This window comes from Triplophysa rosa, linkage group LG20, assembly GCF_024868665.1.
Source record: "Triplophysa rosa linkage group LG20, Trosa_1v2, whole genome shotgun sequence".
NCBI lineage: Eukaryota > Metazoa > Chordata > Actinopteri > Cypriniformes > Nemacheilidae > Triplophysa > Triplophysa rosa.
The window spans coordinates 13,395,188-13,414,475 of NC_079909.1; the positions used below are offsets into that span (position 1 = coordinate 13,395,188).

Here is a 19,288-nt window from a genome sequence, read left to right on the forward strand (position 1 = left end):
TATCTGATTACATTATGCTCGCTCAGCCTTCAGTTTCACATGTAAACAGTCACCTGACAGATAAGCAGAGAGAGAGAGAGAGAGCATTACATCAGCGCACTGCTAAATAGGAATGTGGGTTCTCTGCAGTGAGATGCCTTAAACCCGTGTGAAAAGAGAGAGAGAGAGAGAGAGAGAGAGAGAGAGAGCAGACCGGTATTGTGTTAAGTCATGCTGTTCATACAATGACATTCATTTAGAAAGGTCGTGCTAATGACACCTGTTCAAACACATGCTTTCCATCACTCTCCCTCTGTCCCCGCATGAAGGAGCCTCGGCATACTTTCAGCTGGCCAGCCTGCAGTGCAGTGGAACCCTAGGAGGAGCACGCTGCTGATCTGCCCTGCATGCTGTGACTCTCATAACATCATCAACCTGACACAATATCAATACGTTGATCCCTGGCTGCACACCCGGACACTGATCGTCCACATGGCTGAGCCGCTTAACATGACCTACAGCCTGACAGAAACCGGCCTCGGGCTACGGAATCGACAGGATCGCACCACACCTAACTTTCTTTTGAAAGGCCATGAAATGAAAGCTGATAAGCTGAATCGCAAATGATGAGGCACAATACGCACAATGATGACACAAACGCACACAGGGGAGACACCGCTTTAAAGACCAAATCAATGACAACAGAGAAAAGCCGCTGGCAAACACAGGTCATGTGAGGTCATCGCATACTTTTTATGATAATACTGTGACTGCTTTAAAGCGATAGTTTACCCCAAAACGAAAATTCTGTCATCATTTACTCACCCTCTTCTCATTTCAAACCTTTATGACTTTATTTTGAAGAACGTTGGTAACTGAACAGCCCTGGCCCCCGTTCACTTTTATTGTATGGACACAAAACCAATGCATGGGGGCCAGTTAAAAACGTTCTTCAAAATATCCAATTTTGTGTTCTGCTGAAGAAAGTCATACAGGTTTGAAATGACAAGAGGGTGGTGAGTAAATGATGGCAGTATTTTTATTTTTGGGTGAACTATCCCTTTATTGTAAAAATCTATAAAACGTGTAAAACAGTACCTACCAGTGTCACTAATGGCACCAAATGCAATTGCTAAAATAATTTCAATTAGGTTTCATAGACGTCAACCCTTGTTTAGCAAACAAATTCCATTAGTGGATGCAATTTTGCAATGACAGGGGAAGTGAAACAAAGAGTAATGTTTTGACAGCTCGCAGTTTCACACTTTCACGAAAGTCAACCTATAGAGAGCATACTTGCAGCTTTGCAAATAAAGCTAAAATGAAATTTGACTATTATTTTTAAAATACAGTGTTAAAAACTGTTAAAGCATTAAAACACTTCACTGAGAGTTCTAGCATTGAAACCAAACCACGTGTTTCATGCTATTCCCTGTGAATCAGAAGTTGTGACGACAACCTTACGAATCTCTCTCTCTCTCTCTCTCTCTCTCTCTGTCTCTCTCTCTCTGGTTGTAAAACTCTTCCTGTCTTCGTCTGATATGTCACGTCTGCATTTGAAACCCATCCCTCCGGCTACCCAGGAAACGGGACAAGACTCAGAAGAACGGGATAAGTTGCCTCCCTCTTCTTTTCTTCACTTTTCTTCTCCTTAACAAAAAGCCCCCTCCCACCAACTCTCTTCAAATAAGTTAACTATTTGTAACACTGTAACTCTAAAACTGCAACATACCGTCTACACTGAGAGAAACTTGACACACTTCTCTTACCGTGGAGATGATGGTGGTGGTGGTGATGGTGGTTCTGCTGGTTGTTCTCCAGGCCGGTGGGGTTACACGCCCCCAACTCTGCCAGTCTGCGGCTGGTCGCGGAGAGCTCCGAGCGCAGGTTAGTCACCTCCTGGCTGGCTGACTGGATGGCCCCATCGATCCGTTGAGCCAGTTGCTTGTTGTCCTCCATCATTTTCAGGATTTTCCCCTGAGAAGCAAATCCACACAGAGGCGCATGGTGTCAAGCACACTGTCAGGGGCTAGAAGAAGCCGTTCGTCCTCTCTCTCTCCCTTTACTCCTTTGCTGCCACAGTTTAGACCACACATACAAAACAGACACAGAAGAGGAAAAAATCCAAAGTCTGCTCTGCTCCAAATGTCAGCAGGAAAGACCGTATCGCTACCTGCTTTCTGTTACAGTGAGAATGAGAGCCGAACGTGAGGCGGAAAGAGAGAGAGAGCGTGTGAAAGAATGCAACGGGGGGACGAAACCGCAGGCAGGAGTGAGGGAGACTTCCCGCTGAAAAAACCCGCTCCCAGCAGCTGCTTCCAGAGAGGACACAGTGCATTGAAAGATGACATGCTCTCTTTTAACGTGCTCTCGGAACGTACCATGTGCGCCCAGTTTCTGGGGGAGAGAGGGAGGGATCTAAAGTACAATGTTTTTAAAACTCGGGGAACTGCAGCCCTTGATTTTGAAGAGGCTTTTCTTTACGAGCGTTTCGTTCTGGGTAAGTAACCGTTCGTACGTGCTCGAGGTGGAAGATGACAGCAGATTTTCTTTCACTCAGAGGGCTGAGCGGTGCCAGGGATCCCTCAACAAACACTTGTCAAGCTGGATATATCTATTCTCCCTGACGCACACACGCACTCCCACCCCTTTCCCTTTCTATTCATTACATATTCATTCTTTTGTCCCTGGAAATTCTCCCCCACACTTGTTGTTGCGGATGGGGGTGGGTCAGCTAAACTCAACTGAGGGGAGCGGAACCAGGCAACCACAGCACTGGACATGAGACGCCTATTAGTCCTGTCCTCTACACACAGGAAGTAAGGGAATTACACTGAAAGCGATCAATCTTTTGACAGGGTCAATAGTTTTTGGGCTGATTTCGTTTTTAGAACCCCCAACTGTTTATGGTTTCCAGAAATCATATTCAGGAAGTAAAATTGTCCTCAGTTTACACAGTTAAAAAAAAGTTTACACAGCTCCTGCCAGCAAAATCTTTATAAACTAAGAGAAAAATATAAAGTTAGCTTTTGTTTGTTATTTACCATTGCCTGAAGACAACATTTCATAATAGATATCCATAAGACAAAATAGAAGAATTTACAAAACAATATTCTGTACAAAAGTTTACACACGTTTGCCTGGTTTCACAGACAAGGCTGAAGACTAGCCCCAGACTAAAATGAAAGTTGAGAGCGGTCTTAACTGAAAATAAATAGCCTTGACATCTTAAAATATGTCAATGCCATTGTTTTCTGTCAAGATGCACACCGGAAATGTTTTCATCAATGCAATTTTAATTAAAGCGACTTAAATATCCAAATTTAACTAAGGCATAGTTCTGGCTTAAGGTAAGCCTGGTCTTTGAAACCCGGCCTTGGTGTTTTATATTATGTGTCAACATCGATGACTGTTTGTAGCCATTTGTGATGATTGTGACCAGTGTTGGGTGTAACTAGTAACTAAGTAATTAGTTACTGTAAATTAATTACTTTTCCCTTGAAAAAGTAAAGTAAGGGATTACTCTTATTTTTCTGTAATTTAATTAGTTACTTTTGATGTAATTAAACTGAATATTTTGTCTAATATATGTGTGTGTAATAGTGGAATTGACATCAAAATTCAAAGTCTAACTTCAAAATCTGTGCTTTAATGTATAATTCTCACATTTGTAATACTTTGGTCAGTTAATAAGAGTACTTTATGTAGTCGATGATGTCATTAATTAATAAAATAAGAGCTAGGGAATGTTTAGCAAGAAGATTTGATGAGTGCGTGTGCGGGCTGCGGGAGAAAGACATAACTACCGCAAAATAGCCTCTAAATGTAGTAAACAAGTCAACTGAAAGTGTCATGTGCAAAAATGTGTCGAGTTTGTTTGTGACGGCCTATGACTTTAGAACAACGTCAATATATTTATTAGCGTTATGCAGCAGGCGCTTTATCATAGCGGACTTACAAACGCAGCACCTCAATGACACAGCAACCAATATGAGAAACATTTTTATTTATTGTTTCTTTCATGTTTTATTTAATGGGGAACAAGTACAAAAATAGCCCATAATATGAAAAGTTCTCCGTGTAGAAGCACAGCGCACTGAAATCTATGTAACGTTAGGCTTGAATGTTACCTGCCAGCTTTTGAGGCGTCAGATCAAATTGTGAACGTTGCGAATGAAACGGGACAAATTGTGAATAATGCGTGCGGAAGCAGGACAAGATAACATTTATTTTTGCTGGGAGTGTGACAGAATTCCGCTGAAGTGGGTGGGAATGCCATCCGTCCTGCGTGCAGCTCTCTTGGAACAGTCAGCCTCTTCTTAAAGGTACAGTGTCAAAATCACATGACCCGCGACTAGTCGACATCAAGCTTCAAAGGTCGCGTCAGAGCATTAATGTCGACGTGCAACCCCTAGCCCACACAACAATGCTGTAATTTTTGTCTGGTTTCCTCAAAAGAAAGACTGTAGATTTCACAGACAGACCCCCAAAGTGGCACACCTGAACTGACTTTACACCTGAATATTTGTACCAAAACAAACAACATTAAACTGTAATAAACAACAATATGAGTTTGGTTCCAAAATGAGAACTCGGTTTTAAAAAAAATTCAAAAATCATGTTTTTTTATTGTGGATTCCAATTAATATCAATCAAACTACAGTTGTTGTTTTTTATTTACGCCATAATAATAAAAAAATACAGCTAACACAATAAAAACATAACATAATAAAAAACACGATTTGTGAAAACTTCATATATACTGTACACACCAAATGAAATGGACTGACAAATGAACTGTCAATGATCTTTTCTTTTTCACGAATCAAAGGTAGCGGAACATCTTTGCATATAGTTCCCATCCAATCTAACTCCAGCTTATGACTATAATAAACATTGGCTTGCCTTAACAGAGTGCCTTTTAGATTTCTCCAAGCTAAACATTGGCTGAAAATGAGCAAAATCATTCCAATCCAAGAGTAGATTGAGGGGGTGTGAGTGAGGGAGGCAAATTTGGTGAACCATCACATCAAAAACACGATCAACACCTATCATTTCACAGCTCTGACTGAGACGCATCCTCATTGGTATTCACAGGAGAAGCAATTCCAGAGATGAAACGGCCACAACAGACTAAAAACAAGCACTTAACATTTATAGTTTCACAACAAACTTATATTTTACCTTCTCAGTCCTTGAGGCTGAATGCTTTTGGTGAGTGCACATGTTTTTTAGTTTGATCTGTCTTGTAGTAACATAAATGGTGTAAAATAATAGGAGTCAGAATGAAACACACCTATTAAATGTGTACTGAAAGCTAGTTGCACTGATCAGAGCAGGTCAGTTCTGAGCACGTGGTTATGGAGGATGCAGCTGACAACACATGCTGCAATCTGGCTCTTGTAAAGTGCCCAAAGTGTTCTCATGTACACGAAGTCAGGACATAGCAATAGCAATATAACAGCAAAAAACAAATACGATTTTACATTTACGTTTGGCAGATGTGTACATCGAGTGAGGAAAAAGTTTATCATTATATTAATAACGTTAATATAATATTAATAACTTCATATTAATTCTATTCTATTCATAGGGAGGCAATAACAAGTTAGGTCAAGCGCAGAGCTTTGAATTTGATGCAAGCGACTATAGGGAGCCAATGTAACTTAATGAAGAGAGGAGTGACGTGTGCTCTCTTCGATTCATTGAAGACCACTCTTGCCGCTGCATTCTGGATCATCTGTAGAGGTCTGGTTGTGCAAGCTGGGAGTCCAGCCAGTAGCGCATTGCAAAATACAGTGCAACACTATTTCGGAGCACTTTGAACCTGTTGATCTGTGACTGGATAGTACGTAAAATAAAAGTGCCTGTTTAGTCAACTCGCCCCACAAGCAGGGTCAAGACAAACGGATCTCCATCAGGAATAAATACAAAGAGTGGCACATCTGCTGAGCAAACAGCATTCATACTGAAATACAGACTCGAGCTAAAAAAGCCAATGAAGCAGAGCTTTGTTTTCAAACCCCAGCCCCGAAACCACTATAGTCACTCAAAATAAAAGCGCAACAGAGTTCGAAAGAGAACAAGGAGTGGCTGAGAGAGACCGAAAAAAAGACAATCAAAGAGAAAAAAGGAAAGAATGTTAAAAAGATCTCATCCAGTGTGTTTGATATTCTGTGGCTTGCTGTTTTCTATTCTGCTCAAGACAGAGAAACAATCTCGGCAGCATTAAAACTTGCCTCCATTGAGTGGAACGCGCCAGGCCTCACAAAGGATTCTGTGTGAACAATGCTGAATGTCGGTGGGAAAACACAAAGGGCAGGAACTGGACAGCTAACAGTTGTTCCATGGCTTTACAACAAGGCCTTTCCCCAGGCTCTGTTGTTGTCACCTGCCTTTTGCCAAGAATATGTGCTTGCCAAACCAAGTCAGTTCCGCGGTCACGGGAGATTTCAAGCTGCCTTACAAAACTTTAAAAACTGCCAAAACAAAAGATTCTGTTTCACAAAAAGGATTTCTATCAGGCTTTATACATTATGATGGCCATCAATGTAGATCAAAAGTACATCTGCTACCAACAAGTCATTGTAATTGCTGTTCCCAGCAGGTAAAATAAATGCCTGTAGAAAACTATTCGCAAGCATTTGACGGGTAACAGTTGGATTACTTAAGGAACTGTCAGAACCTTTGCTTGATCTTGAGGTCAAATGTTTAAATGCATCATATTTTACATAAATAGGCAAACAGACAAATCAATACTGTAAAAAGACAAATAAATAAACAAATGAATGAATAAATAAATAGACAACTAAAGAAATAGACAGACTAATAGACAGATAAACAAACTAACTAACAAACAAAGAAATTGCTATTAAACACATACAGAATATTAACACAACAGCTGAGTTGATTGTATCAATATTAACACTAAATGAAAAAAATAAAAAAACTGAAACAATTTTTAAAAAAAAGAAACTACATTTACATTTATGCATTTCGCAGAAGCTTTAAACCAAAGTGAATTTACATCAACTCATTCACATGAAGTAATAAAATACAAATAAAATATATAAATTAAAACTAATAAAAAACCTACTTTCATAGTAAACATAAATCAAAATAGATAAAACAGTAAGCTGAAGTCACAAATTAGAAAATAACACACTATTTTCATTTCTATAATGATGCTCTTCTGGGTCTTTCCTTCTCTATTGAAAAACTTTCTAAACAGTTGCTTTTCATTTGATTGCTGTTTGTTTGGTTGCAGCTGAAACTAGTGTGTGACTAAGCAATCGCTCTTAAAAACGTATCAATAACCGGTCACTATGAGCAAGCTAGTGTGGTTAATTGAATATCGATTCATGTCAGGTAAACTGGAATCTTTGCTGTTCTCCTCTGAAAGAGTTTGGTGAGCTCTAGTAACCTTTCTTTGATAAGAAACGTATGCTGTGTGAAAATCCATTCACTGCCTTCTCACACGTGTCAGTGTGTGAGTGAGTATAAGTGCATGTGAGGGGGAGTGAGGGGGCCGGGTACAGAGGGATCATGGGCATGTGTTAGGTCAAGGGCTCTTCCCATAGAATCTAACAACACTGAATGCATGAACTTCATTGCATGAAGTTTGCAGTACCAGGCTGACCTGACCTGGCAAAACCACAGGAAGTGCAGTGTCATTTCCCGAGTCAGACTTGTTGATGAAGAACAGACTGAACTCACACTTTCCTAAAGGGTGGATGTTGGGATAAAGATGATTTGTTGTTTTTGATGAACATGGGAAACTATATCAGGGAACGACTGCTATCAATGACATTTAAAACTAATATGACATACTGATAGTACGTTGATACACAACATCTCAAAACATATTTTTGGTTTTATTTCTTTAAACAACAAGATTTATGAAATGAAAATGATTTGTATAATTTATAAAAGAACCCTTTTGGTTTTACTTAAATGCTTTTGCAGCATAAACAAATATTTCATGTAGTCTCTCCTCCACTATAACATTGGTCATAAAAATGCATGTATAAAAATGGCAAAATGCTATTAAATATTTTTAGATGTAATACAATATGTCACACCGCAGGGTATGTCAACCTTCCAAAAATCTTTTGTCGACTACCCCGACATTCTGCTTGTGATTGATGAAGTCAGCAGATTTCAAACAGTTTTAAATGATTCAGTGACAGCCCATTAAATATCTATGAATGTCTCATCTACAGATACTTAGAAGAAAAATATTTGAAGAGTACATTTTTACAAAAATGTTTTTGCTTCTTAAACAGTTTCAACTAGGCATGAAATCCCAAAAAAGTTTCTGAAATCAATAATTCATACAGGATAAGAATAGCAGTCACTTAAACTGTAACTACGGAAACACTCCTTGCTCAGAAGCATTGTGCATTCTACACTTTTACTTTTGTAAAAAGAACAAGAAAATGTGTAAACGTCTAAATGGTGCAACCTTGGGTACATATTTGTGTGTGTGTGTGTTCATGTTTGTGTGTGTGTGTGTTCATGTTTGTATATCCCGGTGGGGACCTAAACCTGAATACACACCAACACATGGGGACTCGTGTCACCGTGGGGACCAAAATTGAGGTCCCCAGGGGCAAAAAAGCTAATAAATTGTACAGAACAATATTTTTTACAAATCTAAAAATGCAAAAAGTGTTCTATGATCTTTAGGTTTAGGGATAGGGTTAGGGATAGGGGATAGAATATACAGTTTGTACAGTATAAAAAAACATTACGCCTATGGACTGTCCCCACGGGGATAGTCAACCAAAGCCGTGCGTGTGTGTGTGTGTGTGTGTGTGTGTGTGTGTGTGTGTGTGTGTGTGTGTGTGTGGCAGAAGCTAAAGTTTTGGTGGCTCATGCATCCGCTGTAAGGGACAGAGAGGCGTTGATGTAGAGGGGTGCCCGGGGCGGCTGACGGAAGTTGGCCCCTCATTCTTCAGCTCTTATTGGGCTGAATGAATATACTGACTGCTGAAATAACAAATATAGAACAATAATGGAGCCCATGGGCATGGCACAGCTCTGTCCCAGACCCCTCATGTCACTTATCAGTCAAACTCGAATTACTCGATACAATAACCATCACTATCAATAGGCTGCAAACAGGGAAAGACTCAACCGTGTCTCTATAAAGCTGTGTATTGACTGCCAAAGTTATAAAGAAGTTATAAACACCAATGTCAGAGAATTAAGGTGTAACAATTAGGCGCGGAACCCAAGCAAGCGTACTGTACATCTCCCAGCTCTCCACATGCAGGCACAGGCGGAACTAAACATGTCGTTTCTCTTTAAACCTCCGCTGTTCTGCTGCTGGTATAACCGTTAACACTTCACTCCACATCACCACTGAGATAAACAAGACCATCTCCAAGGCAACCAAATGGAAAAACATTTAGCAAGAAATGGAATCTGAAAACATTTCTTGTAGAATCTTTGCATACAATTTAGTCTTTTTTTATTTTGAACAGTTCAGCTAAAAATAAAAAACTCATCATTTATTCACCATCATGTCATTCAAAATCTGTTTATGACTCTTTCTTCTGTGGAACACAAAAGATGATATTTTGAGAAATATAGTCAATGGGGTCCAATGTTGTTTGGTTGTTCAAAATCTTCTTTTTTGTTCAATCTACGGTATCTACGTCATTTGGCCCAAATTTAACTTCCAGTTGACCTCCGCAAAGAATCAGTAACTGTTGAGTAGTTTTAATTTAATGCAATTTATATACAATAAAATATTAAATATAAAATAAATTATTATATTATAACCAAACACAGACCGGAAGTTAACTTCAAGCCAGGCGTGTGTCCACGATAAAACCGATCTATTCTAAATTTTTTAATTGAAAAATCAAAAATTTGCATTATTTTCAGTTAAATACTTCTGTGCCAGACTTCACATAAGTAGCCTGTAAAAAGTCCAGATAAATAAAATCATGGTCGAGACCCAGCATCTCACGCTGGGGACCAGTCTTGAAAAACACCACGTTCTGGTGACCAGCGATCTTTTCCGCAGGGAGCTGATCCAAACCAAAAGCAAACAACATCACCAAATCATCAATGCCTCAAATGTAGCCCTTATGTCTTACCAAGGTACCTTCAGCTCAAACACAGATAAAGACAACATAAATGAACCCTGGGTGTGTTGACTTCGACAAGAGCTGGGAGTTTGACAGCAAGATAACATCCACACCTCGCAAAAGCTCAACCAATAGAACGGCCCGCTCCCACGCTCACCTCGCTCCACACACCAGTACTAGTTCCCACTTCCACCAGAATTCTAGATAGCTGACTAATACCCCCACATAGCAACATGACTTTCTTCACTCCCTGATAATACATACTGCAAGTCGTGGGGATGAGATTCTGAGGCCTGTGATGGGGATTATGATAAGACCTGCCTGGGAGGTTTGGAAAGAACCGTCAAAAACGAATCTCTTGCTTCTTACCGAACCTTGTTGGCGAGCTCAATTTTGACAGGGACCTGGCCATTAAATCACATGCTAATCCATGTCAAAATGCAACAATGTTTGGAATGCATTCAGGAATTTTCTGCTGCGAAAGGACACAGACTTAAATTCGTGGCACGCCACTTTAATATAATCAGATAGCATCTGGGCTCTAGACAGAGATGAGATGCAGGTACATTATAATGACGCCATGCAAGCTAGAGAGATTTAAGACGTGCCGGCATTATCCTTTCACAGTCAGGTCTAAGCAGAACTGCTATTACTGCCACCGTTGTGCGTAATTGCCCTTTTCTGACAAAGACGGTTAGACAAACGGGTCTCCTCACTTGCATTTGTTCTAGACACAAAGTTTTGAAACAAAGAGAACGGACTACAAAAGGGCGGTCTTTTAAAACTTTTAATACCACAGCTAGAGGGCACAGCGCGTGTGAATAAAACTCATTTATGGTTCAAAATCGGTTTGATTTCTTGTTTGCCCCATGGCCGCTGCGACATTCACAAATTTGAATAATGTGATTTTGATTATGAAGCGATGAGACTGTTTCAGGAGCGGGGGATGAATGAAATGCACGTTTGAGGGGGTTTGTGGGTAATGATTTAGAGAAATGAGAACACTCATCATTGCAATGATGATCTAATCATTACCTCTAAAAAGTATTGCTTTTCCGATTTACGCACGTGAATAAATAGCTCTATTACAATTCACTCGTGCTCACAGCAAATGACGCATGCAAAAAAAATCCATGGTGGAGTGGGTGACATGTGCGAGCGTTGCACTGGGACAGTGGGAGTTCACAGACCTCGCATGAGTAACGTTCGGTTTAAAGAACTGTTAACTTTGTGCAAACATATGCGTGTGATGTTTGGAGAAGATAAATATTTTTAAATAAAACGCATAGTTACAGTACATTTGCAGGGCGGCATAGGAATTGTGTGACAGTTTAGGTAAGCGTAGGCGTATAAATACAACGCTACATCAGAGCTGCTTCAGAGCTCATGACGATGTGCCAGTCGTGTTTTCGATCCAGTGTGTATGAAAAATGACACACATTGTGAGATAGCTTTTGCATCAAGAAGAGGCCTTTAAGGTTAAATATATGAGAAAGATGTCTTACAATGACATCAAGTACATAACAAAACAAATTCCTCTTAAAGTCTGCAATAGTCATACAAACTTATGTATTTGAATCTATCTGAAATGTTTACTTGCAGAATTAGGGGTAGATGTTGACACACAAATCTATAACCAAAATGTCTGGGGAATATTAAAACAATGCATCCTTGCAAGCATTGCAAAATCACTTTCATTTTCCTGTTCTTTAAATGACTTGTAACAACATCTACTAGCGCTTACAAACACTCCTGCAGTTTTTGTATCAGGAAGACAATGAGGTAATGCATGTGTACCTGAAAAAGGCTGCAATGCAGCTAAAGCAAACGTGGAGCTGCAGCTGTGAGGGAAACTAAAAGGAGCAGCTCACTGCTGCAACCTTCATTTTGTGCTGTAATTTCCCCTCTTAAACTTCACATCCTCTCTTCTGCCCCCTACTGGCCCCTTACTATACCCTATCTCCCCAGCCTCTCAAGGGAGGATACATTGTCATAACTCTTTATTCTTTGTGTGGATCAAGGGCTGGGTGTTTTAGTCTTTGCGTGTTGGCGCAAGGCGTGTGGCACATTGCGGCGCAAGGCTTGTAAGGGGAATGCGTCGTTTTGACACAGATGATGAGTGTCAGGGTTGCCCCCTTAGTACTGCCTGTGATGTTTAATTGATTTCCTCACTCTTTGAGCGGATGCAATTACAGACCTCGCTCAAAGAGATCGGCGCAGTGCGCTCTAACACGGAAGCAAAGGAGAGGGTGTCTAAACGCTTTATTTTTAACATAATACTTCTAAAGTAACGCTGCCGGTGCAGTAAGTGGTCACTGGATGGTCTATAGACTCGAGTTAAAACATGCTGGTAATAGAAAATGAGATACTGTAAGTGAGATTTCAGACATTTCTGAAAAAACTTTTTCATTCAACTCTACAAATGACACATAACGCGTAACATAACACGACAAGAAACAAAACAAAATATGAAACATAACATAACGTAAAACATAACTTAACGCAAAATATAATGCATAACATTACACTACGCTAACACAACGCGAAACATAAAACAACGCAATGCATAACATAACGGAAAACATAAAACAACACATAACATAACGCAACAACACATCACATTACACGCAACACCCAACATAACATACTACAACATAATACAAGTTTACTGTCTATAACACTAGCATAAATGTACAAAATAAATAAATACTATGAAATAAATATTAATATAATATGAAATAAATACATTCTCTGTCAAAAAAATGTACACAGTCACTGACTGATTTGCACTGACACTGATTTAGCAAACAGCTCAGAAGACCTATGGGACCTTTAAAACCCTTCCTGATTTTTCTAGAAACAGTGAGAATGAAGGAGCAATACTGTCAGCGATCTCCTTCACCTCGCTCACCTGTGTCTTCAGACTTTATATAGCTCAGCATTCTAATCAGGCCCCGAGGGCCGAGCTGCAGAAATGCCAAACAACACTGCAAGTTACAACCTGCTCTTCTCACTAACACACAAACTAACCATACGTGTGCTCTTGAGGTACAAAGTTTGTCAACATTCAGTGGTGAGCTTCAGAGGTCACTACATCATATTGTCATTATGTATACGTCAAGAAAATCTATGATTACATCTTTAGCAATTTTATCTTATTACCTCATTTATTATTAGCTGTCCGTGTACAGTATTTACAATAAAAGTGAAGATAATTTATTGCTCTTGTCAGCGTCTGTCGCTAATGATAAATGTCAATTGCTTGCGCGTATCTCGCAGGATATGTGCGATGATCACCCGCTTTTCAGTTCCGGTTCATGTGAGACAGATTTGGTGCAGCTTCTCCCTTCCCAGAAGTGATCAATCTAGAAGTCGCCAAACAGGAAAATCTGTTGCAAGATTAATATTGCTATACTCCTTATTTATTGCATTACTGCACTCGCGCTTCAAAAACACCTTGCGAGCAGAGGGAGCGGCGTGAGGGGAAATTATTGACTTGACATTTGTTTACCAAAAATATTTCCATAACGTTTTACATCTGAGCATTACTGTACATGTCACTCAACCCAAAATGATACAAGTTCTAATAGTTCACAGAGGCACCAACAACAAACATTACATCCTATGCTAAATTTACGGTGCACAGAGCTCCTATAACTGATGAATCACCTCACAAGGCTAATCCAATAATGACACGGAAAACAGAATGTTCAAGTAAATGTCCCATTTACAAAATGCAACTTATCCTGCTCAAATGTCACGCCCTCTGAGGAACTCCTGAAACCATCAAGAAATTCAGAAATTGAGGCTGCCATGCCAGTCACGGAGGTAATGTAAATATCAAAATGTCTCATTGTTCCAACCTGATTTCAAGATTTTTTGTGCAATTTCTGTATGTTCAAAATAACACAAAACAGGTAAAGAATTTCAGCATTTACATTCATTGCGAGATACTATTCAAATTGGCCAGTACAGACACACTGTGGGAACATCTTCAATCTTTGGGGTGAATTCAATGATTTCGCTTCAGGTTTGACAGCTGACACACGGTGTGTGGATGTGGCAGAGGTGGAAAGTGAAGGCCGATCAGTTGAATCAATAGGAGAAACACTGTCTGATTCTGTCTGAATTACAGTATCAAGCATCTCGCTGTCAATCCAATATAATGACACGGAGTATTCGGGACAGCACACCTACAGCGTGGGTGGAGGTTACGCTGACAATGAACCACCAGCCGATTTGTTCATTATTTTATGATCCACCTAGACGTTCTGATTCAAAATGTTTTTTTTTTTAATAAAAAATAGTCTCAAGGCCTGCCATTGGATTTCTATTTACAGTATTAGTGTAGGTGCATCTGTCCCACATTTTGATTTATATTGAGAGCACATTTATATACACATTTATATACAGTATGTTGTCCTCTAACATGTCAATCCCTCCAGCTCACCTACATTAGAAATTAGAAATAAATCTGCTCAGAATCCAAAATGTGTTACACTTATAATTTAATGCTATGTGGCAAGTGTACCAGATTTGAGAAAGAGTAAATCTGCCCTGCAAAATCCAGAAGTAAATAAACCATTTTGGACCAACTGTGAGATGAGGTTATTTTGTGTCCTGCAATACAATATCTAAAGGGATATTTCACCCCAAAACGGAAAATTCTGTCATCATTTACTCCCCCCTCTTGTCATTTTAAACCTGTATGACTTTCTTTCATCTGCAGAACACAAAAGAAGATATTTTGAAGAATGTTGGGAACCAAACAACGGCAGTACCCATTCACTTACATTGGTTTTGTGTCCGTACAATAGAAGTGAATGGGTACCGCCGTTGTTCGGTTACCAACATTCCTTAAAATATCATCTTTTGCGTTCTGTGGAAGAAAGTCATATAGGTTTAAAATGACAAGAGGGAGGGTTAATGATTGAAAAATCATTTTGGGTCAATTAAAAAAAAAACTAATACAATTAAATTGTAACTGTAACTGTAATTGTAAAAGTGTAACTGAAATGAAAAGACTCGTTCTTCGTCTTTGGGTTCTCATGTTGAAGTTCTAGTGCTTTAATGGTTATCTTCAGACAGCATCAAGGTAAGCCTGGAATTGATTTCATTTCCTTTGAGATATTAAATTATGTTGGACAATAGGTCAAGTGCAGAGGGATTCCATAACCTAGTTGGAAAATCAATAGGGACAGAAACATTCCAAATGAATTCGTTTAAAATAATATCATGCTTATATAATCGGTGACCTTGGCATTTTATAATTTTTCCATATTAATTATTCCCAGACCGAGCGAGGTTAATTAACTTTGGGCTAACATGACTATCATAATATTTTCATTTAATAAAACGACGTCTGATACCTCTTTCGCATATGTTGGCTATGTATAAAATATTGTAAAAATTCTCCTAGCTACATAAAACACAGCATCACGTGCTACGGCATGGGTGCCGCGAATTACATCTTTTATATCAACAAGCACTTACTCTTCTCAGCAACACAAAATTGTTGATCTGATGTTAACACCGGTACAATTTGCAGCTATACAGCTGCCCTGTTTCATAGACCATCTGCATTGGAAAATAAACAACTCAATTTCTTTGACCAAATGTGAACATCCAACGGGGAAAGTAATTTACTAACATTAGGGTACAGAGATATTGCACTGAAGGGATATTTTGGGGAAATGGTTGTGTGTCTGGCCTGTCAATTTAGAAGATGGGGATTATTGTGCACTCTCCCCTACCGGAATAAACAAGCTTGCCAAATGGATTTCTTTTGCTTCTGAATCGAGTTTTACAACAGTAAATGCTTTCAAGTGTTCCTAAAATCTGTGTAATTACTTGGAGCCAAAACAACTGATGTATATTCTCAGCGATGCAAAAGACTCCTAATCCTGTCAGTAAAGCATCAGCCAACATCTCCCAGAACACACCGTACAATCTCAAGCACAACTAATTATACAAAACATCAAAAGAGCCAAGTAACAAAGTTTGATGTTCATGTGCAGGACAGTATTAAGTTGTTTGAGAAGAAGGGCATCAAGTATTCACCACAGGTTACTGACTGTAAAAATCTTTATGATGGCCACCCTCCCAACCTGAAACTATTAGCTGGTCATCATAAAAGTGCGATTTCAATTTCCTCAATGGGTTTCTTTATGGCAGACATTTTAATATTTCTTGCCCTTTAATATCGTTTTTTGTTTGTTTGTTTGTTTTATAGGGTTTTGTGTATTCTCTGCATGGACGTTTCTGAAGCTCTAATTTGCAGAGATGGTTCCCCCGGAGACGATTGTCACAGAGCCTGAAATGTGTGGCGGAGGAAGAAACTGTCTGAGAGATATTCAGTACCCCACGGGCTGGAAGAATAACAGCGAGGCTAAACGAAACAGTCATAACACATCCGCAAGTATGCAGCAGCTGAAAATAAAATTACCAAAGCGTGCAAGCATGCACATACTGCTCTTCCTATCAGCTCTAAAAACGCTTCGCAGAAAATCAAGCCTGAAGGGATTTTGTACCTGCTGCGATTGCACATTACACTTGGCACCCCCTACCCCCCACATCAGGTGAAAGATTACCCACTTGTATTGAAACCAAGTGACATTTTCAACTTTTACAATGAATTTTCCCACAAGCAACAAGTTTAAATGCCCACTATCCAGCCTGAATGAGTTAGATGTTAAATATTTATGAAATAGTCCTGATTATTTGCTTTAACTGGATAAAATGATCGACTAATCCCTTCTGAGCTCTTTTTAATCAGGTAGATGACAACCATAACAAAGAAAGCAAGATAGCATTTGCATAGCCATACAGCAACATTGTAACTAAATGATATGCGCTGCCTGTTTTTTTCAGTACTACTTATTTTCTGTAAAACAGTATTTCCCTAATCCCTTGCAGTTTACGTACTGAACTAGAGGACTTAATGCATATGGTAATTCAATGGTATATAGATGTGAAATCATATTTTAGCATGGTTTAATTTCCAGTAATACCATATGATACCATTATAATACCAAAAACTTTTTTTAAACAAGACATTTTTTCTATTGTAAAATACTACTCTATCGCTTATTCAATAGACTAGCAAATAGTTCAAGCAAACAATAAGCCATTTATACATTATTCCCCCAAAAGTGTTAACACGGATGCTTTAAAAAAGTCATATGTGAGCATCCCAATCAGTGAGACACAGCAACATTGACCAATGGCATGAGTTTGAAAAAGGTTGGTGGTGCAGAAATGAGACACTTCACCTCTTAATAGCAAATGACACTCCCGCAGGTAAAACACTTTATCTCTTAATGAAAGTGTCAATGGCTCTTCTGCTGAAAGTGTCAGCATCAGTGAAATCTGATAAAACACGATGTCTGTCACCCAGTGGTGTAAAGTATTGGAGTAAATGTACTTAGTTACTTTACTTAAGTATCTTTTTGGCTACTTTGTAGTTGTACTGAGTATTAAAGATATTAGCAACTTTTACTCTCTACTTAACTACATTTTTGAACAAGTATATGTACTCTTTACTCCACTACATTTGTAATGACTAATGCAATTACACATTACATTTTGCATGGCACCTATCTTATAATTAATATTGCCATTTACAGGGCAATGAAGGTACTACAATCTTGTGGATTTTGCCATAACTTACAAAAACTTGTCAACATGGCTTCTTTATATGAATATGAGTGCAGTATCAGGTAGAAGTCAATCGCTGGCGGTTTATACACGGTTAGCCCTTACCCGCTATTTCTACAGTAATATATTGGCAACACTGTTGCCAGCTAGTTACTGTAGGTCACACATCTACAAAAGCTCTTATTTTTAAAACTAACTCTTCCTAAATGTGCTCTAAACATGTTTGCTCAAAATTTGACCATGTGGTGGGACTATTGCCATGAAGTGATGTAAACCAGTAAAAAGAATGTATAGTATTTCAATTTTCAAAAGTGCTCTCACACTATATAGACAAAATATTAACCTATAGAATGAGTCGGACACAGAGAAATGAACAATTCCACATATGAATCTCAACAATGGTGACAATCAACTGAACAGCGTCATGCTGCAATGCATGCTGGGTACATAGTACAAAACTCATTCATGATTGTTTGTCACCATTGATGAGGTTTGTATGTCAAGTGTCTAACTGTGTCTCAATTGCAAAGAAAGATTTTCTGACAGAGATCTTTCCATTATAACATGTAATCACTTTACCAAACATATCTTAATAAATCTTAAATGCTATATTATTATTATTTAATGATTGAATTCTTTCAGATGTATCTTCAGTTACTAAGCAAACATAAAGTTGCGGTTCCTGTAAAGTCCCTTTCAGTGTTATTGTATAAGTGTACATTTTAAAGCTACAAGAAAGTCAAAGAGTCCAACCAAAGCAAACACTGATCTCCATAATGGTGACTTAAAACATAATTGAACCACTATGAACTAGAGTTAAATCTCAATAAAGATCTTACACAGATGACAGAAATAAAGTGAAAGTGGTGTCTGTAATATGTGAAGATGTTATTGATGTTTGTTTTAATTCTCCTCTGGTGAAATCTTGACAGATTTATTGTGTTATCTTATTACACTGTTTCTAGACTGGTCTTAGGCGTAGATCTTAATGTATCTTCAAACAGCCATTGCAGTAGTTTACTGTAAAACACCTACAGTAACTAGCAGGCAACACGTGTTGCCAATGTATTACTGTAGAAATGGCAGGTAAGGGCTAACAGTGTATGTGAAATGAGGACATGACTGCAGCTGGCGATGAGGCCCAAACCAGCATGTCCAGTGCAAAAAGGATTTGACTTTTTAATAATTACTTAATTATTTTATTTATCCTGTTATATTGAAGACACCTTTTTGAAGAATGTTGGCTTACTTATGAGCACTTGAGTTTAAATGAGACTTGGGTGTTTGTAATGACGTAGGTTATGGTGTCGACCATGATTTGTTGCAATTTTGAGCTGTTCAGTCTTATTATGATTTAAGAAAATAAATGCGATTGCTCACCTCACAAATCAACTGTTTCTTGTTTTTCACTGACGTGTCTCTTAAGTGTTGAGGACTAGTGCTGCTTTGAGCCTATACATTCAGTATGAGTAAAATACTCAAGTACTGTTAAAATCAGATACTCTAAGACTTTTACTGAAGTTGTTTTGGAATTGGTGACTTGTAACTTGTAA

At 38.7% G+C, this 19,288-nt stretch overlaps 1 protein-coding gene across 2 annotated transcripts in view; it reads right to left on the minus strand.

Moving 5' to 3' along the window:
- The window catches only part of kaznb (kazrin, periplakin interacting protein b), a 128,677-nt gene that overhangs the window by 69,737 nt on the left and 39,652 nt on the right, over positions 1 to 19,288 (minus strand). For both annotated transcript variants that reach the window (XM_057361702.1, XM_057361704.1), the window contains one exon: positions 1,749 to 1,956. In XM_057361702.1, coding sequence (XP_057217685.1) covers positions 1,749 to 1,956 — 208 coding nt within the window. The remainder of the gene's footprint in view (positions 1 to 1,748; positions 1,957 to 19,288) is intronic.